Source organism: Cygnus atratus, chromosome 1 (genome assembly GCF_013377495.2).
Source record: "Cygnus atratus isolate AKBS03 ecotype Queensland, Australia chromosome 1, CAtr_DNAZoo_HiC_assembly, whole genome shotgun sequence".
NCBI lineage: Eukaryota > Metazoa > Chordata > Aves > Anseriformes > Anatidae > Cygnus > Cygnus atratus.
Window position 1 is genome coordinate 63,682,784 of NC_066362.1, and position 25,481 is coordinate 63,708,264.

The window sequence follows — 25,481 nt, forward strand, 5'->3', positions numbered from 1 at the left end:
CTGGAATTGGTTTCAATTCAGGTTAAATCAGTCATTTTTAATAAATGTTTAAGAGTGTTGGGGTGAAGTGGGAGATGAACATCATGTATGCACTTACCACTTCATATTCTATATTGTACTTGGGTGTTGTAAATTCTTGGGTGAACACGCAGAATGTTTATGTATTGTTCTGAATATTGAGGTTTGTAAGTCTTCTGTTTGGATATTTCTGAAAACGTGTTAAATTATATTTTATAACATCTGAATGTCATATGTACAGCTGATGGTTCATAAACTTTCTATTTCATAACCATTGGTTTTATGAGCGAGTGCCACCTACTTTTTCAGTTAAAAAGTTTTACCCCCATCATCTGGTATTTGGATAGTTGGAGGGGCATTACGTTCCATTCTTTGGTTTTTAGTTCCCCATCACTGCTTATTAAGTAGTAAACTGCTAAAGACTATAGTTCCTGCAAGGCTGCTCTGAAAACACTGGGTTTTGGTTCAAATTGAGCCTCTCACAGCCTCCTCTAGGTGTTCCTCCTTGAGCAGGGGGTTGAACCAGACAGCCTCCAGAGGTCCCTTCCAACCTCAACCATTCTGTGGTTCTGTTTAGAAAAGTGACAGAAGGAAAGATTTCTTCAACCCCTATCCTTTTCCCCTCATGATAAATTGTCTTTTGTTTTACTCTTGCAAAGTTAGGGAATGTGGCCCTTTGAATGTTCTCTCTAAAGGAGTGTTATCCTATGGCTATCTAATCATGCCAGGTATTTTAAACTTTTACTGTGGCTACAGGTCAAGAAACATGTTTTAGACTCCTAAATAACCACTCCAACAGCTTCAAGGAAGAATAGATTTATTTTAGAGGGAAGGGGGAGACACAAGTTAGTTACTTGGACGTTCAGAAGAGATATCCAGAAACAGAGCAAGGCACTTAGAATTGAGTATACTGTAAGCTAATAATCTAGCAGAGTTATACAAAGGACAACAATACATTTTTCTGTAAAGTGTGTTAAAGCAGTGCAGTAATCTTTCAGCTGCCACCTTCCTCTCTCCCCACAGTGGTACACTGAACGTCTAAAACATTTCACAGTAGTGTCAAGGAGTGAGACTACCACATGAATTAGACAAAAAACATCAAGCATGCAAACTCTGAAGTATAATTTCTCTTTGGATTTGCACTTCAGCAGGTCTCATCGAAGAAAGTTTGCATGTAGCTTTTCCCTCAAATAGATCCAAAGCCTCAATGAACATGACTGAAATCACTACAGTGAAGGAACAGTAATCTACTTGGCATTAACAGGTGTGTTCCATGTTTAATTCCCATTTTCATTTTATATACTTACAAAAAAAGCCACCTAAGCGAGACAACATTGATTAGAAAGCCAGCTTTAACAGCTTTCTAAGCTATTTGATGAGGGCTGATAACTCCAGACGATACTTGATGTTAATCCATTGTTTTCCTGTCTGGTATACTCAGGAAGTGAATATTCTATCACTTTGTGGAGCTGGTTGTGAATGCTGTGGCTTAAAAACTGATACCTGCCAGGGTCACCAATCAGCACTTCAGTTTCATGCATCCTGATGCATTTCCTCAGCCAGCGATGAAGACCGTCAGCAAGTTGTTCATCATAAAACATATCGCCCAGAACAATGAGGTCCCACTTGCCAGCGTCCGAGCTAATGATATTCTTAATGGCGATGGGGAAGGGATCCAGGTGGTTCAGTTCGCAGTTCAACCTCATTGCCATGCCTGCAACTGAAGAAAAAAGTCACAGAGTAAGAACGTTTTAGGATTCTGCCATTCAGCCCCCTTGCAAGTTTCTTTGAAGCATTTTTCAATTTCATTTCTTAATTATTTTTGTTTATCCAGTCTAGGGGCTTCCACAGCTTTCATTATGGGTCAAAATCTAGCATGAAGTGATGAAATTTTATCACCACACCACAACCTAGGGAAGTACTATCCGTACTGGAAACGAAGGGCAGTCCAGGAATCAAACTAGAATAGCCCTCTGTCTCAACCTATGAATATACTTCCTCCCTAATCGAGGAGTAATCAAACTATGAACAAACTGAATTCAAAAGTCATTTAAGGGAAAACAAAACCTGCAGGGAGAAAAAGGCAAAATGCAGGCCCTAACATATGAAACTGCAGGAAAAATGCTATGGTCCTACAGAGAAATCAGCTTGCCACCTACACTTGGGATTCTCTTCCAAACCAGCTGTGATGGTGTATAGGACATGTTTGACAGAGACTTTGTTCACTCTGAGAAGCTATGCAGATTCTTGGTGCAACCCAGCTTCTAACACTGGCAAAATCCATTCATCTTTTTAGCACTCACTGAACTCTGTTTGGAAACTGAATTTCTGCCAAGTGAATCAAAGAAAAGTCGTTGTTAAACACACTTTAAAAACAATAAAGGTCTTCACAGAGAGATGCGAAAAGCAGGCCTTACTAGGGTCAATGTCATTAGCAAGGACTTGAGATGCACCACTCATCACAGCAGCTATCGCTGTTGCTCCACATCCACTTCCAAGATCCAAAACAGATCGCCCCTTAACAACGCGTGGATTATCTAGAATATACCTGGATTTAAAAGAAAAGCTGTTAGTGCAATACACAAGTTATGCAGGTTTCTCTAAGAGTTTACTTCATACATGTAATGAAGCGTGGTATCTTAAAGGATGCTTGTCCCACATACGCCTTGTGGTACAGAGCTCCTTGTTTGCCTCTGCTGATAGAAAAATCAAGAACCACCACCCTTCTTTACTCCTCTCCCCACCACCCCCATCAGGAACAGCAGGTGGAAGCCTAACAGGAGTGTCAGGTGTTGATGGCACCAAGATCCCAGCACAGCTGTATTCAGATTCCCAGGAACCCGGACTGGGAGCACAGAAGACACCCTACCCTTAGACTACAACAGCGGCTCCAGGCGCTGCACGATGGCAGCAGGGAGGTGAGGACCAGGACTGAAGATAGAGAATACCCTGATCAGGTACCCACAAGACACAAGGAGGAGCTGACATCCCATGCCCCTTGTCCTCCCTTTCATCACAAGGAATCCTACCAGGGAGTTCAGGCGCACACAGCTTGGTGCTTGAGCTGGGGATATGAGACCAGTGAGTGAAACTGGTTTCATTTTAATGAAAATAACCTTCTCCTGTGAGGTCTGACATACAGCTTTGTCACGCTGTTACCACTACTTTGCCCCGTTATTTGCTACTTTTCAAACGTTCTCTGTTTATGAGGGCATCCAGGAAAGACCTTTGTGCAGAGGGGCTCAGCAGTCTGGCAACTGCCCCCTGCCCCATGAACCCTCCTCCTCTGAGGCCAGCCGATAGTTGGCAAACAGGGCAAAGGACGGGGTGGGACCTCCATGGAAGTCCTCTGTTTCCTCTGTCTAGGGGCTGTGCTTGGATTTGCAATGGCGTTCCTGCAGTAACGTGTAGAGAGCATGGTCTGGCCCAAGCACAGCAAGTGCTGCGTTTCCAGCCGAGTGCTTCTCAAGTTTCCCCTAATGACTGCGGTGACTTAGGGCAGCCGGAACCGACTGCGTCCCCTGGCAGGGACACGCCACGTTACGCAGCAGCGGAGACTGCCGGCTGCCATGCTGGGATAACAAGGCATCCTATGTTACGGAGAGGGGTAGCTTGAAACAGGAGACTCCTGATGCGGAAATGCCAACTGTGAAACAAGCACGGTTAAAGAAAAAGTATGTTTTCAGGTTCCTGGTTTTGTTTTACTTTTTCAGATTACACAGCTAATTTCTGACATGCCCAATGCATTAAAACAAGGGCATAAACAGTAAGACAATCAAGTGGTGAAATGCCAGATGATTAGTATTGCTACCCAAATATCAGGGCACATAAATTGTATAATAACAAGATATAGAGATTACCTTATCTTATTCAATCTTGCACTGTTTAGAAGCATCCTAATTTGTCTAAATGGCAGGCTAATCAACAATGTAACTGCACAACCCATCTTTTTCCTGGCTGAAAGTGCCTTCCTATTTACACTTCCCTGCAGAAAAACAGTAAAGCCCCAGTTCAGATCCTCCCATTTCATCTATGTAAGAATATCTGACAGTTTGTACTTCATTATAATTAAATTTTTTTCTGTTACTCAAAGTAAGATATTTAATTTTACAGAAGAAGAGAACTCTAACTAGTTCCTGGGAATCAGGAATATCAGCAACATTCAAATGCATTTCTATAGGAGGTGGCAAAAATAAAAGTGTGGCTTCTGATGTGATTAGAAGACAGTCAGTAAGGCTTGATAACAAGGCTGCTGAGATCCTAAAGGAAGAGACTGACTCAGGCTAGCCAGCACTCCAAGTGCATCAGCACAGACCTACTTTTCTCAACTGACTAGACACACATCCACTCTCCTGTCTGTCTCCAACAACAACAGCAGCAACATGTCACCACAAAACAGCCACCTGTCTGTTAGGAGTGACAACGGGTGATAGAACTAAACGCCCTGCTAGGTTTTGATGGCAAATGCACAGCTCTTCCACAGATCCAAATTCAGCCCTGTGGTCAACGCATGCAACTCCATGGAAGACAACAGATTTCAATGTAAGAGCTCTTAGCTACTCTACATATAGCAGGTGCTGAAGCTTCACAGCCAACCAGAAGATTGCTTCTATCCTGTATAAGCAGAGAGGAGCGTGGATGACGTGCTCTCATACAAGGCAACTACATATCAATATAAATCACTACAGCCAGAGCCAGGCCTGACCTCCTGGCCAGCATCAGACTGGACCGAGCGTTTTCAGTGATGTCTGCTGCGTACCTGGACAGGGCTTGGCCTCCTGGCCAGTAAATTGCCCAGAACGGGTCCCCGTAAGGCCACAGGTCAGGCTTTTCCCTCCAGAACCTGCAGCGAGGGGTGAGGAGGCGCAGTCGTATCTCTGGCGTGAGGTGTCCGCTGCTGGTGACCTCCGTGTTCTCCTCCAAAAACGCCCTCACCTCGGGGTCCAAAGTCCTGCCAGCACTCCAGTGGCGGCAGCGCTTCCAGCGCAGCGAGGGGGCTCCCCTCCTGCTCCTCCAAGCCCTGGCCAGGACGTTCTGCCTGCCCAGCAGGAGCCGCCTCCAGCCACGGAAGGCCATCTCTCCCCAGGGACAAGCCCTCCCCAGGACAGCTTGGAGCACAGCTTATCTGAGACGGATGACGAGGCACCTTGAAGAAAACTCACAGGATGCTGTTTTTCATAGTGACAGATGATGATTCCTGAAAGGGAAATAACGCTATGTAAGTGATGTTGCCATGACTATGCATGTCTGTGCACCACCAGGGCTTTAGGAAGCGGAGGTTTCCGTGTTGTTGTGCTGTCATGAACTTGTGTCGTGCCCCTGCCCCGGAGAGCCTTCGAAGCCTGCAGGAAGTGGTACATAAGGAAGGAGCTGTCACAAGACCCACTGGGGAGAACGCTATAAACATATTCAGTGAGAAACAACCAGTTAGTGGGAAAGCCAACAGCCAAAAATTAAACGTGCAGCCTTTTAACATCTCCTTCCCTCCACCTTGAAGATACATGCAAAGCAGGCTACTCCCACTTCAGTTTCTTCCATTGAATCTTCAGGTTTTGCAGTAGGGCTTTGGCATTACAGGACCTATGGACATGGCAAAAGCTATCAGTATGTTTTCTGAGAGACACCACTAATTACAAGTTTTATAAATGTGGTGAGTTTACGCAAAAGCATCTTTTTACACTAAAGGCAAGCAATTAAAGGACTTCCTCAAAAGACATTCCTCAGGTTTGTCAGGCTGCCAGCTCGAAAATGAAAAGCAAGCCCTTGCACTGATCTTAATCAGAACACTTTAATTGGTTGCATTTCAGTCTGCATTTTAAAGGATCATTCTTACGGTACAACGGTCTCACATGGATGCTCTCAGGTGCACGAGAAAGCAGACTTCCACCGCTGTAGCCCACTCCACCTGAGAAACTGCATTAATGTGCCCCGAGCTAATGCAAGAGAAACAGAATCCAGCACATTCCCCAAAACTGTCCTTAAAAGATGAAACATTCAGACTGGACGAGCTCACGCTCGGGGGTCTTCTGACTGCTTAAGGCTGGTTTTTGAGTCAAAAACAGTGAAGCAAAGGAGCAGGGAAGCACAGCCTCCATTAGCAAACCGGGCCACAGACGAAGGAGAGCCGCAGCACTCAGCTGAGCAGTGTGTGAAGAGTACTTTGTGTTTCAGGGCTTCACTTGTCCTTTCTTTGCCCACATCTTCAGCAAAAGCTCCTATATTTTCTGTCATGCGAGCATGGCTTTTGCTTTAGTTTGATTGCTTACTGACACCTTAAGCTGTGCACCGAGCTCCCCCAACGCATGCCATTTAGGTTGCCAGCCCAGTCAAATCTTGGCTTTAATCACTGGCTGAAGGCTTTTGTATTTTCATTACAAACAAACACCTGTGACAACGTTTTGCATTTCTCCACGTCTGAGAACGCCATTCAGCAGAGTCCACGCAATTAACGAGCGTAATTAACGAATAAGACATTCCTCTCCAAGGCCGAGCCACATAATCCCCATCTGCCTGGGGGAAGCACGAAGCCACCCGCCATCAATCAGGGACACAAATCCTGCCAGCGAGCGCTGCACGCTGCTTTCCCCATTAACTGCTGCACATTAATTTTATGTACAGCATACGGGGCCCCGTACCCGAAAGGCCGAGGTTCAATCGTGACAGGGCCGCGACAGGGCCGCCCCCCCGCGGCGGGGCGAGGCGGGGCCGAGGCCGGGGCCTGCTGCGGGGCGCTGCCGGCCGCCACCTACCTGCTGCCGCCGCCGCTCGGCTCCGCTCCGCCCCGCTGCGCCGCGCCGGGGCCGGGCCGGGCCGGGCCGTGCTGTGCCGCCCGCCCTTAAAGCGGCAGCGGAGGAAGCGGACTCGGCGCCGGGGGGCTCGGCTCCAGGGCCGCCGGTGCCCTGTGTCGTGATACGTGCCGAAACGAGCATCCTCTGTCCCTCAAGCCAACAGCATGGCTGCTGCGCTGAGGGCCCCCTCGCTTCTCTTCCACCCCAAACGCCACAGCAGGGGCGTGAGGGAGGGTGTCTTAAATCGCCATTTCGTTGCAGGTGCTCCCTGCAGCGTTCACACAGCTCCGCTCTCGACAGTCACCTGACAACCTATGGATGGTTCTGTTTCCTTCAGTGCTTTTTAAAATTTATTTATTTTGAGGCAATAAAGTGTGTTTTCACCAGGCAGCAACTGCGGCTTGGAATCAAACCCTCGTATCCCATCCTTCCCCAGCTACGTTCCCCTACACACCAGAAGAATTTCTGGGTTCCCCGCTGCATGGTTGGGTGCCACAGCACCATGAAGGCTTACCCACAGGGTAAGCTTTGCTTCGTTGATGACCTGGCCGGATCCGGCTAAAGGACACAAGAGGCCCCAGTGGGGAATAGAAGCAGCTTCTGACAAGAAGAGCAGCAAACAAGGCTTTCCCTAGCTTCCCCGTGGCACAAAGCGTCCCAAATTTCACGTGCTGCTTTCTGAAAAGGCTCCTGTGTGGTGCCTGAGGTGATGCCACCAGCGCTGCAGCTCTCCAGGTACCGGGTTAAGGGCAGACCGCACAGCCGAAACCTGGATCTGCCCCGATCGCCTGGGTTATGAGGCCATCTAGTGACCTGCGGGCTCCATACGCGTGAAGCGTGCTCGCCAGGGTGCAAAGCAAGGCCTTTTATTTTATCTTCCATGAATGCCCAAGGAAGGTGGCCCCAGTCCGCTGGGCTGCCAAGAAGCCAGGATGCAGCCGGAGAAGGCCAGGGCCCAGCCAGAAGCTGGTGTCTGTTCACCACATGAAGGGGCTGTAGGGATATTTGCATGTCTTTTACTTGTCTGCATATGGCTGTAAAGCAGGAGTCGCCCCTCATCTTTTTAGACATCAGTATCAAAGTGTGGCCTAGGTGCAGGAAGGACATTATTTCTTGGAGCTATTAGGGTGAACTGTGAGGTTTCAAAGGTCTTGAATCTTTCAGCAGCTCTTGCTGGTCCGCTCCAGGGAGGGAGACACTGAAGGCACTTGTGATACCCAAAGCTGTGCAGAAAACATGCAATTCAGGACAGGTCCTTGTGCCCTGTAGGCACTCACCACTATGCTACGAATAAAGAGCTCAGTACTGTAATAGAAGAATCACTATCAACATCAGCTCAGGATGCCTCATTAAGGTGTGATGACTTTATCACATAATACATCTCTGCCTTGTACATTTTGTTTTATGGCTGAGAAGAGACTTGCAAAATACTGCTGATGCTCTTAGAAGGTTCTCAGAGAAACCTCACAGGAAAGCCTTTTCACTTTGATCTTCAGTCTCCAGGCATTTTAACAAGTAACTTCTCAGGCCTAGTTTTTCTGAACTCCCAGAACATGGTATCACTCAGCAGCTATTTGAACCTCAGTGAGGTCACTGCTCTCTAATACAGAGCAGCACCCCACTGAGGCAGTTAAAAAAACCCTTACAGACTCCAAGCATGACATTAAAAGGCTCTGATACCAACGATAGCTGCCAGCCCTCTTGCAAAAGTCTGGGTAAACCACTTAGACTTTCAGGACATGCTCGTGCTGATTATGTCAGGAAAGGATCACCACCCATCCCTGTGAGAAAAAAAAAAAAAAAAAAAAAAAAAAGAAAGAAAAAAGTTTCATTTCCTAAGGCTTTCTGCTTTAGTTTAGATAGCAGCATCTTGAGAATTTCTGCTGATCAAATGCATGATGTAGTTTGCAGCCAGCTAATGTAACTATGCTGGAATTTGCTCTGAGGACAAGGACAACTTTAATCACAACAAAACATTGATCTGATAGATGGTGGAGGAGCGCAACTCTTTTAAAGAGACAGTTGTAGAATAACACAAAAGGGATTCCCGTGTGTCCAAGGGAATTAGTGGATTACTGGCTGATGATAAAACCGCCTGAGACCCTGGGAGAATCTTGTCTGAACCAATTAACAGCAAAAACAAATGGAACTGTCGGAGAACAGGGAAAAAGGGAAGACAGAGAAGAGCTGCCTTCATATTAAGGAACCTGTGACTCATGAGACATTGCAGGTACAAAGGTTAAACTCAAGGTAAGAAAGACCTGCAGTGCAGCAGCCAGTTGATAACCCCAGCTTATTCCTTCTCTCCTGCCTTTTAAAACTGAATCTACAGCCCCATTTTCCAGAGCTCTTCTTGCAAGGCCAACTGCCATCGTTCACTTCAAAAGAAGGACCTCAGTGGAAATTCACAGAAGGGAATATGGATTCATTTGGAGTGCTGTTGATTTATAAAAAGCCTCCCAACAACTCAATATCAACAGTCAGGGGGTCTGCACATCAGGATCAATTTGTGGTTAGCTAGAGGCTGCAGAAACAGGTCATTATCAAAATACAGCTGGCACATTAGCTAGTGGCTAAGGGAAATTTGAAGTTGAGAGCACTAGCTAGGTAAGGGAGAGGCAATTCAATTATTCTGTTGTGCCTTCAGGTACAATCCACACCTACTCATTTCAGAATCACTGCATCTTTTGCATTTGAGGAATAGCTAGCCTGACAAAACAAATCATACATACAGTATGTCCTGAAAGCATTATGTGTTTTTTTCATAGGTTTACTTGTCCCTATACCTTCCAGCTGCATTGGGTTAGGAGAAGGAATGAACAACAACTGGCAAAGATAAAGGTATCAGGTGCAGCCTGGCATGGGATTGAAGCAGGGGAGCATGCAAGGTATAGCTTTCTATAGGGTGAAATAAGCAAAAGCTACATTAATCTGTCCCTTGTGCTAATGTAGGCTTAGTCTTTCTGAGATGAGGTGTTCTTGCAAGATCCGCAGAGGTAAGACCAAGAAGATGAAAACTCTGATTTCTAACATCATCTCTAATTTTGGCATCTTTGCATCTTTGCCTGCATGCACAGTTAAAGTGCAATTGGTCTCACTCGTCTGCTCATGTTCATGCACAGGCAGGCATGGGACCATTTACGTAGTATAGACAAAGCCTCAAAAGACACATGGAGTCAGATGGTTTGTGCTTTTCTTTGTGTTCACTGCTCTTCAGAGAGTGTTGTACCTTGCTGATGCAACTGTGTGCTGGTCCAGATTTGGCTAACTGCTCGTGTAAGCGTGTTGTGGGGATACTAATTTTGATATTAAAACTAGAGGATACATATTTTTAAGGGTGCTTAAGCTCTATTTTTTAATAGCTGAAGTCTCCTTGAAATACTGAGACCTTGACTCAGGCGGGGTATATTGTGATAATCAGCTAGCCTGAGTGAAACCTCACTGTGTTGGAAACTTGGGCAGAAACCAGCTGAACCTGACGAGCATATCTGTAGTTAATGAATGTGTCCAGAGCTGTGTTGTGTACACATAGGTGTGCTGGTGGTTCTGGTTGGACTGCAAGAAGGTTTCCACACAGGCAGCATCTAAGAGGAAGCAACCATGATGTTGGCAGAGCCATTTTGGGGTGACATAAGTGCCTGTGTTAGTACTCCCAAAGAATGGCTGGTGGGGGATAGTTAGCAGCGGGTTTGTTCATAGCTCCCTTCTGTTATCCGCACACTGAATGGTCCCTGTTGTACTTCTTGCACCACTGTGATGCTACTATGGTCATCTGTAAAAGCTTTCTGGATGCCTGTGCTCTCTCTTGGGTGGCTAGAGCTTTAGGGTTACAGCAGTCTACTGGAAGCTGTTGGGTATCTCAGTGCTGGAGCAGGGTATCTCATCTCTGGAACTAGCCTATGGTGGGACAGAGTTCCTGGAGGAAGAAGGAAGGGCTGCAAATAGAGCTGAAGAATGGCTGTGACTGCTGTCACAGCATTTATCTGTGTTTTTTTTCTCTCTTTATTTTTTTTTTAATTTTTCTGTACCGTCACATTAGTCTGTACTTCTCTGCAAAGCCCTGAGAAAGGAAGGAGATGAAAGCTGAGAGGAGAGGGGCTGCTCATGCACTAGGGAGCCTCTCCAGCTGGTCTCAAGGCAATCTGTAATTGTCTAAGTCTGCCTGGATGAAATGAAGATGTTTTCCATGTCCTCATCCTTCTTGACTTCCTGCAACAGGACAATCCATCCTGCCTGCCTCTTCCTCAGGGCTCTGCCTCGCATCCTCTCAATGCTTGATGTTCCACGGGTGATCTGTAGATCTCATGATTTCAGACCGTAGCTTTTCCCAGAGATGCCAAACAACAGTGCGAAGTACAATGTTTCATATAGAGCAAGAGAACACAACTGCAGGCTGGATCATAATGCAGCCAATATTTCCCAAGCTTACCTCTCCTTCTTGCCAGGTGGGCTCTGTTCAATAGTGTGTTCAAACCCGTGACTAATTCATTCTCTCTTCTCCAGGCAGTGCTCCAGCATGCTCCAGAAATCAACCCTGATGAAGAAGTACATTTGACTGTCTGATTTTTAAGGACCGTGCTAACTGATGCCAGGGATAAGGTAGGGTAAACAAATAAAGATTTCAAGGAGCTGCGTCAGTTCTCTGGAGCCAGTTGATTCAGTATTTCCCCAGTGCCAGAGAACTACACAGAGTGTTTTCGTTTCCCACTGGTGCTAGAGCCTGGCATCAGCTGAACTCTTCCTTTCACCTTCCATGTGGTAGTCTGCCAAACATTTGGATTCTCGCAGGGATCTGGGGACAGAGGAAATGATGGAGATCTGAGGCAGATGCAAGACAGGCAGTGTTTATTCACTAGAGAGTTCCTACGGGAAACTGTTCGTGTTCAATATGCCTCCTCTTCTGGTTGGTGCTTGCTATGACGTTTTGGGGGAGTTTCAGGTTCCTGAAGCAACTTAGTTGTGACTCAGGGTCAAGCTGTGTCAGGACCTCTGCTCTTTGGTGTTTTGCACTAGTGTCTAAATTGTCTAAACAAATGATCCCGCTGCGGGGATGCCCAGAGGAATGGAAATATAGCTCCCCTGCAGCCCCAGCCAGGTCACTCAAGTGATGAATATGTTGGAGCTTAAGTTCAACATGACCAAGCAGAGAAGAGCTTATTCACACGGAGGCATCAGAAGGTCTCAAGGGATTGGAAAAGGTCTCAGCATTCAGACCTGTTGTCAGTTTTCAGTGATACGCTACAAAGAGTTACTTCCCCTGGCTTTCCCATCCATACTTAGTCATGCAGGTATAACCTCCAAAATGTGTTTTGCACCCTTCTTCTTAGAATAAAGGAAATTTGACGTTTTTGTATCAGCAGGTTTGAAATGCACACCAGGCCAGATCCATGGAGGTTTTTTACAGAATAGTTTAAACCAACATTAGCCCACGTAAAATGGCATTGTGCTTCAGACCTCTCCAGGCTGACTCAGTGCACCAGCAACGCGCTGCAGCTTCCTTCATAGAGTAATAGAATGACTTTGTTTGGAAGGGACCGTAAAGACCACCCCCTGCCATGGGCAGGGACACTTCCCACCAGCCCAGGCTGCCCAAAGCCCCATCCAGCCTGGCCTTGAGCACCTCCAGGGATGGGGCAGCCACAGCTTCTCTGGGCAACCTCTGCCAGTGCCTCACCACCCTCATAGGGAAGAATTTATTCCTAATATCTAATCTAAACCTACCCTCTTTTAGGTTAAAGCCATTACCCTTTGTCCTGTCACACCACTCCCTGACCAGGAGTCCCTTCCCAGCTTTCCTGCAGGCCCCTTTAGGCACTGGAAGGCTGCTGTAAGGTCTCCCTGGAGCCTTCCCTTCTCCAGGCTGAACGACCCCAGCTCCCTCAGCCTGTCTCCACAGGAGAGGTGCTCCAGCCTTTGATCAGCCTTGTGGCCTCCAACAGGTTCATGTCCGTGTGCTGGGGGCATAGAGCTGAATGCAGGGCTCCAGGTGGGGGGGTCTCATGAGATACCTTCGTGGCAGCAGAGGACACAGTGCAGAGATGCCTGGGTGGGCTTTGGGGCTGGCTCCCAGCAGGGCTGGACTCTCCAACTACACGCAGAGCTGCTCAGCTGCCTCCTGTCACGGCCCCAGGGCTCCTCACAGCACACCCAGCCTGGGAGCCTCCTGTCTCACTCTGGCTGATCTCACAGCTCTGTTTCTAACACCTGAGAGCCGGGTCTCGTGCAAGCAGCTGCATCCAGTTCCAGTGGAAGCAGCAGTGTTGCTGTGACCATGCAACACAGTGACTGTGCCTGGCACCAAAGACTGCTGCTGCTGCTCTTGCTCTCACCCCTGACGGGCAATGCTGAGCACTGAGAAGCCAGTGCCCCGGTTTAGCTTGGGAAAAACTCCTGGGATTGCCCCCTAACTCTTGCATTTTGGCCTGCAGGGAGGCACTGAGCCTATTGCCACATCAGAGGGTGTTAAATGCTCCCACCCGCAAAGGATGTGCCTGACAGGAACTGCTGGAATTGCTCAGCATGGATCCGGTTTTCAATAAGTTGTGGCTATTGGTTTGCAAGGAAGTCACCCAGAAACATGATCCTCAAGGAGAAGCAAAGTGCTTTGATCTCTCTCCTGCAGTTAGATGTGAGTTCAGGGCTGCACTCCAGTATTTCTAAGCAAAAGCATGAGTGTCGTAAGGCAGAACAGCAGAGCTGTCGTTGGTAGAAAGAATCCTAAGCAGCAAAGTACTTCAAGGCAAAATATTGTTATCTGCCATGAAGAACGAGTGGTGGAGAGATGGCTGAACCCATGGATATAAATGCTTAGACTTCTGCTAAAAACACAAGCTGTAACAGGGAAATTGAAACAGACCCTTTCGTACTTTGATTTGCAAGAACTGCTTTTAGACTGATAACACAACATCACTCCAATGATGTGTTTATTGTAACAGCACGCAGCAAAGCAGCAGTCCTTGCTAAACAGTGAAACAATTCAAAATGCATATTCATTTCAGGAAATACTTTTCATCTGTCCTTGATCTCATGTTGTATATTGCCTATGGATTCAGTGGATTTGGATTTCTCTAGCACGCTCTTGGGCTTTCAAGTGTGCTAGGATGCATTGTAACATAGATGTGGGGTGTCTGGCACTTCTTACTGAATAGGACTTCAAAGGGAAGTTGGGAAATTGAAATCGGGGAAGTTGAAATCAGACTCTAATTACATTTGTACAGTGGCCAAAGGCAATTTGACAGAGAGCTTACGTGCTGTTTGTGAACAGATTTTTGTCAAGAGGGCATGAATATATACGGTTGGTTCACGCTCCCCCTGATAGCAGCAGACATGGGACTGGAAAGAAAGATAAAGGAAAAGCCACGGTGCTAGCCAGGTACATGTGACAGCCTGAGTGCATCTTCTCTGTAAGCTTTCCCAGCGCTTCCTGTGGGCAGAAATTCACGTGGGTACACTACATGGCGAGACTCCTTGGGTCTTTCCCGAGCAAACGCGTGCTGGGGTCCTGGAGCGCTGATATCAGGGGAATAAGAGTTTAGAGCTGGGGAAACAAACCCCCAGCGGAGAGCAACCCCCAGCCCAAAACACGCGGCCCCTTTCCAAACAAAGAGGAGAGCTTTGCTCCGCACACCAAACACCTGCCTCGGCTCGGGGCTGCAGGAACGGCATCTGCCAGCACAGCACGGCGCTGCGCTGCGACGCTGGGGCTGCCCACAGGTGCATCTGCCAGCGGGGCCGCCCTGGGGAACAACGGGGCTTTGTGCTGGCAGATGTTAGGGCAGGGGAGAAGCGGCGTTTGCTCCATGCTCCTGGGGGCTGTTGAAGCTGGGGAGCGCGCTGACCCGATTACCGGGCGGCTGGCACTTCTGAGCAGCTACGAGGGATTTGGCCAAGGTCATGCGGCGAGGGAGTGATGCTGTCAGAGCTGGATGGAAAGCTGCGTGGGGGCTTCAGCTCCACGCTTACAGCACAACACCTCCATCAGTGCGTGACGTGCTAGTGATTTATGTAAGCAGCGTACTTTGCTGATTGGGTTTTATCTCGGCGTGTGCATCTTCTGTGAGCAAAGAGCAGCGGGCGTACCTCACAGAGCAAAGCGCGGTCTTTGACCTCTGGGTCTTGGCACTGAATCATCCGCATCGCAGCGGTTGCACATGAGCCTGCTCCTGACTTGGTGAGGGGGAAAAGGGAAGCCCACCTAATCAGGCGCTTGGCGGGAGGAGGTGCATCTTGCAATCTCAGTGCAAAAATCGAAGGCAAAAAAGTGGAACAAAATGGCAGGCAGGAGTCACGGATTTTCACCATTCTGGCACAGGACGTGTGGAGGAAAAGGAGGTCCAAAACCGGGGAGCCCAGGCCAGCCCGGAAGAGGAGGTGCCCCTTCGGCAGAGGGCTGAGCTGTGAAGCCAAGCCTGAAGAATGAAGACAGGCTACGTATCCCCATCCTTGCCTGTGCTGTAGGATCAGTTCCCTGAAATTGGGCTAGCTGCACTTGCCAAGGAGGTGGAAAATACTGCAGGTTTTTTGAGAAGAAAGCATGTAGGGCCAGCGGTGGGATGGAGGGGAAAAGAAGGTGCAATCGGCTATTGAATCATTTTGGTTGCCTTGTGAAACCTCCCCCCTGAGGATCCTGTCCAAAAGCAGATAAGAGTTGAATGTGTCTAGATGTCTTTGCAATGTAAAGGGCACATATGTGATGGATGTACATAAAATGAATAAAATGGAATTGGCTACAATAGAGAATTAAACATTTTAAATCTTTAAACTGTAAATCACAGAAGCTTCAGAGATCCTGTGGCAGAGATGCAGGGAAGTAGTCATCTTTTCCTTTGTTATCCATAATTCTGCTATATGAATAATAATTACACAGCGTGACAGAGGAAAGCCGTGGGCTTTTATTCAGGCTTAATCTTTATAGATATGAGGCCAGTATAGAAGACGAGCTACTTGCTTTAATGGTATTATAATTCGATTTAATATTAGAATATGTGCCTGCAGTATCTGCTCTCTAAGTAACAACAAATTGTGCCAGAGGAAATGTTCTTTGCTTTATGTTTTATGGCTAGTGATCGGGTGTGTTTGGTTTTAAAGCCTCAGGCAGCAAATACCTTTCCAAGGTTTTAAGCAGTCTTCTTGCATAAGCTCAAAGAATAAAAACTGCCTTATGAACCTTCCTGTAAGATCTGCTGCTGTTGTTTTTCTCCCTGCTTCTGCTGTGTGCTCTTCTCTGCTTTGAGCCTCGGATGGTTTTAGTGTCAGTGTTAAAGTCCGTTCTTATAAGCTGCCTGTTCCTTTCAGCTAATTATTTGCACTCTGCTTCTCGTGAAGTAGCTCACAGTGCTGCAAACAGCTCAAATGAAAGTAAGCCAAAAGTAGAAAACTTCTTCTGAGCATTGCAAACATTTGTTTTCATCTGATTTGTTTTCCCTCTCTTTCACCCTACCAGATCTCGTGACTGCATCGCTATTAGAGGAAAATAAGAAAGGCTTTCAGTGGAAAATCAATGTGGCTTGGCAGCTGGTAGGGGATCGTATGCAGGAAGCTGTAGAGCTGTGTTAAGTAGTTGAGCAATCCATCAGCAGCAAGCGTGATTTTCAATTCATTGAAGAATGCTGAAGAAAATAAAATATGAAGCAAGAGTCCCAGCAAGGAGAAGTGACATAGCCTTCAAATATCAGGGTTTTTCCACCTCTCTGAAACGCTGGGCATTGACTCCTTACAGAAGTAGGACAAGGAGCTTGACAGACCTGCAGTCTGATCTTTTATGGCAGATCCTAAGGGCAGGGGGGGCTGACACGCTTGTTAGCATTTGACCCAGTTTAAACTAACGGATCCTGAAAAACAAAGACTTGCTGAGAGATTAAGGAGCGGGAAAGCTGAAACAACTTGATACTGGGAGAAATATTCCCTCCAGCTGAAGACACAAGTACCTAAGGAGGAAGAACAAACCCACCAAGACAAAAATCCTCCCCTGCTGTCACGCTGCCGGAAAACCAGCAGGTGATGGAACGAAGCTGTTGCCACGGGAGAGCAGATTAAAGTAAAAAGGTCCTGGGCAGGTCTGGTCTGTGGGAGGTCTGTGCTATGAAGTTTTTTGCATTCACCCCAATCTGCACTTCAGTCCTACCGTATCCCTGCCCCTTCTGCTCTGGCACTGCTCTGTAATCTGCAGTCCCAGGGACAAGCCTCATCTCCCCAGTATTATTGTCAGCGTGCTTTGAAAAGGGGACATCCAGCCCATCCATTGCCCCCTGCAGAGAGCCAACTCCCTTTGCTGATGAAAGGAAAAAAATACTCAAAATCCCACGGTTACCTCTGATCATCCCAGATGTGCCTCGCAGCACAACCCTATCAGTCACCGCCTCTTCCCTGGCTGCAGAAAAGCTTCTCCATGGCATGTGCCTGACTGGTGAACTTACGCCACAGATTTTGATGCTTTGGGGCCTCATCCCGGTTATCCGCTCCCTCTACAAGAAGTTCAACAGCCCTTTTGTGGACCTGCCTGTGGCTGCTGTGAAATGTAAGTAATTGGCGTGGCAAATACAGAGGAAGTGTTTGGCTGGTCTCTGAAGCAGGGCAGCCCCTCTAGACAGGCCCTGGTGACCTGCGCAGGATGGGTTTGGATAGTGAAAAGAAGATTAAGACTAAAAAACAAACAAGCAAACAAAACAAAACAAACAAACAAACAAAAGCTTAGACTGGCAAAATAGTGCAAAAAATCTAATTAAAGAGGAAAGGGAATTGTGGACCTGGAGGGTCCTGTGTGCTTTCCTGTGCTGTACAACGTAAGGCACGGTACATCAGGCAGTGGTGTGTTACACGCAGGTGCCAGTGCATTTTGCTTGCATGCCCTGTGTGGGAAGAATCCATGGCACAGCTGAGCACGGAGTGGGCACAAAGCATGGGGTAGGTGCTACGAGCCAAGGAGGCAACCCAACCCTGCTCTGCTGGCCAGGCTTGTTCCACGCAGAGGCAAAGGCCCCAGTGGCCATTCCCTGTGAGCAGTTGCTTATGCCTGGACAGGAGAAAGAAGGGGCTTACCACACACTGCCACATCTTGCCCTCTGTTTTGTGCTTATGTAGATGAAGAGTGAAAGAAGACAAATGAAAAAAGCAGCTGTAAACGGGTGTCCAGTCTGCCTCCTGGAGTGGAGGAGAGCAGTGCCACTGGGCAGGAAGGTAGAGGGCCATGATGTAACTAAGGTTGTGCGGGCGAGTTCTGAAATTTTAATATTTTCCAGAGGGACTACTGTCAAGCTTACTTTAATTGCTAAAATCTCTTAAGAGTTACCAATTCCTTGAGATGAGAGCAAGGGTGGAAGGAAAAAAAATAAAATGAAAGTTAAGAAGGGGAGCTACCTGAAGGTGGCACGCAGCATCTGAAGCTAGGCTGGCTTGGAGGGAAAGACTGAGCAGCTCAGATGGAAGGGTCGAGATGGGAAAAATCCAGGCCCAGGGACATAAAGTGGCCAGAGCGTACCAGAGCTAGGCACATTCAGCGCAGCTGAGTCTGCTGGCACTGTGAAGGAGCTGGATGGCCTCGTTGGGATGATGTTCCCAGAAGATCCATCTTATAAGAAGGAATCATCATTGCCCATGTGAAACTCCTGCAAGAGCGTCTGTGGGAGCTGTATATACAGGAGCAGGAGCTTAACCTTACTGCTGTTCCAGGAAGAGGAGTGGATTTTTGGACCCGGTTTATCGGATTTTAAACCTGTAATCTCACATGCTGCAGTTCATGCCCATGTTTAACGCTATGTGTGTCACCGGTTTTTGAGATTAAAATATCTACTAAGCTATTTGAACAAAAAATGTTGTCCTGTGCAGAAGACAGCTAAACAAAGCCATCTAGAACTGCCTGCTGCCCAAGAACAGATCAGGATTGTTGTGTTAAATGTTGGGTTGCTCTTAGAAGGTGTCCTAACTTGTACATCTTTTACAGAGGCTGGTGAATATCTTATATCTTGGACTTCCCGGAGACACCCGTGCGGTCAGGCCTCCAAAGAGACACCTACAGCAGGAATGAGAGCAATTAGCTTTGAATGAGAGTCAGAGACTGACTGAGCTCTTATCCTGTGAGCCAACTGAGCAGGTAGATACAAGTTAATAAACAAACCAAACTAAATAAAATAACCTGGCTCTCAGTGCAAAGTTGAGAAAATAACTGGATTCCGGCAAGCTCCGGTGTGGATCTAGCAACGTCTAGTTTGTTTCACTGAGCACTGGAACCACCAGAGGCTGTGACGTGACAGAGGGCTCCGACCTTCTTTTTCCTTGGATATTTTAGTGGGGAAATTGGTTGAGTCCTTGTCCGCTTTCAGTAGACAGGAAGCTGAGACGTGAAAGGGCATCTAACTTGTTACTTCATAGGGAAGAAGACAGGGAAAGATGCTGTTGAGGATTGCCAACAGGTGGGAAGGAGCAGTTCTTCCCTCTGCCTCTGCATAAAGGCCTGTGCTGCAGGTGAAATAACAAGTTCTTTGTGGGCATTTCCTACACCAACACCATCATCAAAGGGGTTTGTTGAATAAGGACAAATATAGATCAGAGTGTGTGGCTCACGCTGCAGAGAGGTAACTGAGGGAGATCATAAGAGTCCACGGTAAGCAAGGGATGAGACTGTGATGATTGCACGCTGCTCAGACCAGTAGTAAGTGAATTAAGGGAAGAATGAAATTGCACATTGAATTCTGCGACACCCTCCTTAAAATATGCAGGTAGTGGAAATATCTAGTGTGAGCAGGGCTTTCATGGCTTTGGAGAAGAAGGCTTGGACCTTCAAGAGGGGGTGGCGTCACAGTCCCTGGGGGTGTTCAAGGAAAGTTTGGACACGGTGCTTGGGGACATGGGTTAGTGGGTGACATTGGTGGTAGGGGGATGGTTGGAGATGACCTTGGAGGTGTTTTCCAACCTTAATGATTCCATGATTCAAAATCCTACCCTTTTAAAAGCGGGTCGGCTAGTGCTTAGGCGTGGGGTGGCGATAACTGGAGGGCTCGTGGGAACGGGGCTAAAATAACAGGGATTTCTTCCTGGATACGGCAGAACGGGTGTCAAATCCCGGTCAAACGGGCGATGAAGAGAGCTTTAGGACCCCGCAGACGCCCGGGGGCCCTCTCCCCCGTCTCGCCGCCGTGCAGCCCGCTGAAAGCCCTCTCCCCCCGCAAAGCTCCCCGAGGGGACGCCGCCGGGCCCGGGGAGCAGCGTGGGGGGCCCGGCAGGGTTTAAAAGCCCCGCGGGGGCGGTCCGGCAGCGCGGCGCCTCCCGCCCGCTCCTCCCGCCCCCCTCAGCTGACGGCGGGGCCGGGGCCGCTCGGTGCCTGCCCGCCGCGGCCTGCGCGCCGCCGGGGACGGGGACGGGGACGGGGACGGGGACGGGGACGGGGACGGGGACGGGGACGGGGACGGGGACGGGGACGGGGACGGGGGGCGGCGCTCCGTGAGGGCTGCCGCACCGACGCGGAGCCGCCGCCGCCGCCGCCAGCAGCGCCGGTGGGATGAGCGGGAGCGGCGCCCCCGGGCCCGGCGCGGCGCCCTGCCGCTTCGCCCACTACTTCGTGCTCTGCGGCATCGACGCGGAGAGCGGGCTGGAGCCCGACGAGCTGGCAGGTGAGGGGGGGTCGGGGGGTCGGGGGGCTGCCGCTGCCGCTGCAAAATGTCCGCTCCCCCCCCCCCCCGCCGGCACCGCCCCGAGGGAGCGGCGGCGGCTCGGGGGGCGGCTGCCGGGGGGGCCCCGCTCCGCAGCGCGCCCGGGGGACGGCGTTTTCGGCCCTGTTTCGGGCTGGGGGGGTCTGGGGAGAGCTGAATACATTAATGGGATCGCATCTTTTTTTTTGCCTTGTCTTTTCTTTTTTTTTTTTTTTTCTTTGCGTTTTGTGGTTATCTATTCAAAAATAGCCTGCGTGCAGCCGTCCTTCCCCCCTCCGCCCCCGAAGATGTAACAGATCCAAGAAGGAAAATTGTCGCTATGGGCTTGTGGCGATGCTAACTCATTTTCTCAAATATTCATTTCTCATAACTGGATTTGGGCTGGTTTTGCGGGGAGAAGGCGGCATCCCTCCCCAGACGTCACTGTGGTTAGAAGGAAAAGCTTAAGTCAGTTTTTACAGGTAAAATCAGATTGACTAGAAGCTCAGTAATGGGATTTCATTGCTTGGATGCTAAACGCTTCCTCTTTGAGCTGGGAGTTGGGCTTTGCTGCCCATTCATGCCCATGATGTGGGTACGGGGGGCACGGGGCCGAGCACGCCGCAGCTGCCCCCGCGGGCACCGCCGCCTGCCCGAGGGTCCCGGCGAGGTGTGCGCTGAGCTGCGTCAGGAGCACGGCGCCTCCCGGTTGTGTAAGAGCAGGAGTCGCCATCTGCGTCGCCCATCAGCGCGCCCTGGTTGAAGTTCATCTGTCTGTGGGCTGGAAAAGGGGGGCGGATCAGGGCACCCGACTTCCACAGAGCTGTGCCTTGGGGCAGGGTGCTGGTAGCGTTCCCCATGGTCTTTGCATGGAGCACACATTTGAGAGAGTGGGGGTCTCATAGTTGAAGCCTCAGCCAAGTGCTCTGTAAACTCTGGTTTTTAACATGTACTAGTGACCACGATCACGGTTTGGCTTTATTGCTCTTAATGGAGATCTCCTGGCTCATGAGCCTTCTCCCAGCTGATGGCACGCAGGGTTGGATTTGCATAACATGACCTATTGGGGTTTCAGGAACTTAAATTTTGAGTCATCTCTAACTCTTTGTTCTGAAAAGAGACTATTTTTAAAGCAGTGTTGGCTAGCAGGCTGTGCCTTCCCTGATGACTACCTGTACTTTTAAAACCCGTCTTTTGCTTATTTCTGCTCCGTTTCACAGTAGGGTGAACCCGTGTGCTCTTGGGGAGTGCTGTTCAAGGGCAGATGAACACTGTGAGTTCATACAGTGTCGTGGCTCTGTGTCTTCTATGGCAATTTAGGAGGTTTAGCCAAACTTCCAGCAAGGCGTATCAGATTTTAAAGCTAAAGATATGGTTTAAGCATGCAAAAACTTTTGGGTAATGCCAATTTGGAAGACATCTTCAATACTTAGGAGGGTTGGGATATGGTAGAGGTATGTTCCAGTAACAGGAACAATGGTGGGACTTCGTATTACCACTGAGCAGTGTTATATTTTTAGGGACTCGTGATAACAGCTTTGTGCTATCAGCTGGGAGCTCAGCAGTTGGAAATGTCGGAGAAGAACAGGCAGTGCTGTGAGCCACAAATATAATGCAGCCATGGAAAAATTACCTCTGGTTTTAGATGCAGCTGAGAAAACATCTCTGTTAAACCTTGGGGAGTATTAATGCCACCATAGGCAGGCACCTGCAAGATCTCATCTGCCTGTTACAGGTTTCAAAAATTGAGCTACCAGGATTGAAATCATAATCAGAATACGTAGGGAGAAAGATGCTTGAGGAACAGAAAGGCTGTTGTGTCACAGGACACCCACAAATGAGGCTATTTCTTTCTAAAAATGCTTTTACAATGCTTTCTGGAGAGAAACGAGCCTGTTATCTTGGTATTGAATTATATAGCTGTGATAGCTTTCCATCTTGCTAGCCTTGTGTTTAAAGAGGTTGTTGAGGTATGTCATGCCTTTGGTGAAGAGCTGCCATCGCTTAAGCTGTCACGCAGATCATCCCTAATTTAGCAAAAAAGTAATTAAGAACCTGCTTATCTCTAAACGTGCAAGTCCCTTAGCAGCCGCAGTACACAAAGCACCTTGCTGGAATAAGGCTCGAGCACATCGAGCCGTGCCAGTCCTGAGCACTGAGCAGAGGAGCGAGATGAGACGGAGGCCCCGGGGCCTGTTCTGTGAGCGGAGAAGCAGAGCTTACAAAATCCTCGCGGGGTTTTTGGTTTCCAGATGGACTGGCTGGTGATCAGCAGAGGCACGGAGGAGCGGCGGGTGAGGCAGCCCTGATGTTAGCTGGAGCTGCCTGGCCTGTGCTGGGGGCAGCTTGAGGTGCACAGGAAGGCTTTCCTTGCCCGATGACTTAAACCCAAATTCTCCCTCCGCACAAAGACTTTGCGGTTAAAAAATAATAGAAACACATCTGTAGATTTATGCATCAGGCATGAAGCAAAATGTTCAATGTCTCTCCTGGAGGCAGCACAAATAACTGCCCTTGTGAGGCTTTTGAATTCTTTTTGTAGGGTTGCTGTGTTTAATCACAAAATGAAGTGCAATCAAGGTTTTAAAGGTTGACAGGGTCTCTACATGCTTTTAGGGAAGAGTGACTTGCTTTATAGTTGCTCCTGCAGATGCTGAGTGCTTAATATACATTTGGTAGATGAGAAATTTCCACCATGCAAATGATTCATTTTGCTTAGATTTTTTTCTCACTTTTGCATGTGTATTATTTTGCGGTATAGTTTGTTTTCTTTTTTAATATAGGAAACTACTCCACAGCTGACTTTTCAAGTGACTTCATTTTGGTTTTTAGGTCAGTTCATTTGAAAGCTGTCCACCTATTGCTCGACTTGGTATTATATCCAGGCATGCAGCAAAGTAGCGTATGGGTTATAATGCTGTCAAACACTTGTGGCCCTAGCACAAAGCTCTCGGTCAAGGATGGAACAAAAAAATCTAGGGACTTGAGGGAAGAAAGGAAACTATCTAAGGATTTCTTGGCACTTAATATTTGGAGAGGTTGGGAAAGAAAAGCAGTTTATTTGACATGAAATATCTTGAAAAGAATGAAAATTTCAGTATTAGTTTGTGCTTCCTGTTGAGCTCCACTAAAATAGGATGAAGGAAGTTTCTCTCTCGTGTTTAGGGCTGATGGAAAATATGTTTCAGTTTATTTTCATCTTCATATCTCCTACTCCAGGTAAAGTCATCTTGAGACCAGTGTTTGAATTGCATGTGCTTAAACAAACACATTATGGTAAATATTTTATGTTGTCTCAAAGAAAAGTAGTCTATTAAAAGAAAAACAGTTTATTAAACTGTTTCTGTTATATAGTTTGTCATATTATATGAAATTTAAGCATGTGTGCAAGGCATAAGATTTTTCTGCCTGTAGCCACCATTAGGTTTTGCTTTGATAACATATTAAACTTTGTAGTACCTTGTTAAAGAGTCGCATATAAATTCTAAATACTGTAACATAGGGAAAAAATCCAGAATACATGAGAGTCAGTTAAAGACAATGGGATGTCTTTTAGTGGGGGTTCTGGAAGAAAGTAGAGAGGGAATTACAGGTGGACATTTTGTTCCCAATTAGAGGAACAAGTCTGAGCTCTGCAGAGGATGCTATGGAGTGGATGCTAATGGAGCAGTTTGGAGGGAGAGAAGATGTGGTTAAAGGTGAGGGTGTAGTAGGCTAGCGTAGGAAGGGCTGTGTTGGATGATATCTTCTGTGTTTAGGAATGTGAATGTTGCTGAAGTTGTAGTAGCCCTCTTGCTGTGTAAAACGAAATCTTTTATAGCTTTTTCCATGCGTAAACCCCAAGCATGGTATCGAAGTAATATTTTATAATTAGGAGAATTTCAAGTTATTGTATCTTGTCTAGCAACATATTTTGCATTGTCTGGTTTTGGATTCAGTGTCTTAGCATCCTGGTTCAATTTATACTTTAAAGCTGCAGGGAGCTTCACTGCTTTTAAGATCAGCTGTTTATTTTCTTGCAGTGACCAGCCATGCAGTTGCTGGGAGGGCTCACTGGCCCTGCTAACGGGGCATGTCGAGTGTCTTGGGGAAAATAAACAATACTTCTGCCTCTTGCTATAAATATCCAGACTTTGATAATTAATTTCCTCTATCAGTGAAACATTATCTGAGCTCATAATGATGAAAAACAAACAGTGTGCCTTGCAGTCTGGCTAACTGTGCTTCTTGTCTAGCAGGCTCTTATTTTTAGAAAGGCAAAAGCCTTTTTATTTCTTGTGTGCACTTGGCACCTGCATGCTCCTGCGGTGCGCAGCCTGACTGCAGCTCGCGCGGCTCTCCATCTGACTTCCTTCTTGCCAGGTCACAGCGGAGTGCCAGGCTTCGACCGGGAAAATGTAGTGGCGTTGCTACAGTGATGCAAGTTCTTGTGTATGTGACCTTTCTCAAAATAAGTGATTGGGTATTTTCCTAGTTTATTGGAAATACACTAATAAGTTTCCCTTGACCAAGGAATGTCTAAACAGTTGCAGTTCCTGTTCATGACTTACTCAGTTGTGACAAATGAAAAATAGGCTACGGGAGTTTTGCTTTTCATTTTTTAAGTAAAGTCCAGAGTGATGCAAAACATGCATGGGGGGGGTTGTCCCGGTTAAGTAACCTGGATATGGATAAGACTAGTACCAGTAGAGGAGAAGATGGCTCATGTACAACTAAACATACCTTAATGTGCACCTCAGAAGCAGTTATAGTAGGTTGCTTAGGATTTATGATCATTACAGGGCTTGTGGATGCGATGGAAATCTAATGTTCCTCCCACCCCCCTTCATTAAGAGGAGTTGCTCAAATGCAGCACTAGATCTTCTGGGTTTGTGGCTGGAATATGAAACTTTTGTGGATGAGGGACTGGATGGAGTAGCTGGCTTATCAAACTAACTTTTTTTGGTAATTTGTCAGAATAAATCAGGAAACACAGGGTATACATTTAGGAAACCTGGTTGATAGAAAACTAAGTTGTGTTAGTGTTTTGTTAAAGTAAAATCAAATATTTTGA

The 25,481-nt window shown here is 47.6% G+C and overlaps 2 protein-coding genes across 3 annotated transcripts in view; one reads left to right on the forward strand and one right to left on the reverse strand.

Annotated features, from left to right (window-relative positions):
- Positions 1 to 818: 818 nt before the first annotated feature.
- On the reverse strand, positions 819 to 6,810 carry ETFBKMT (electron transfer flavoprotein subunit beta lysine methyltransferase). The gene is made up of 4 exons (XM_035550863.2): positions 6,768 to 6,810; positions 4,778 to 5,215; positions 2,436 to 2,566; positions 819 to 1,738 (listed from the first exon to the last, which is right to left on the reverse strand). Exons 2-4 carry the CDS (start codon positions 5,092 to 5,094, stop codon positions 1,371 to 1,373), a joined length of 816 nt encoding a protein of 271 aa, XP_035406756.1. The 5' UTR covers positions 5,095 to 5,215; positions 6,768 to 6,810; the 3' UTR covers positions 819 to 1,370.
- Positions 6,811 to 20,298: 13,488 nt separating this feature from the next.
- The window catches only part of DENND5B (DENN domain containing 5B), a 106,705-nt gene continuing 101,522 nt past the window's right edge, over positions 20,299 to 25,481 (forward strand). For both annotated transcript variants that reach the window (XM_050712598.1, XM_035550836.1), the window contains exon 1: positions 20,299 to 20,410. In XM_050712598.1, coding sequence (XP_050568555.1) covers positions 20,299 to 20,410 — 112 coding nt within the window. The remainder of the gene's footprint in view (positions 20,411 to 25,481) is intronic.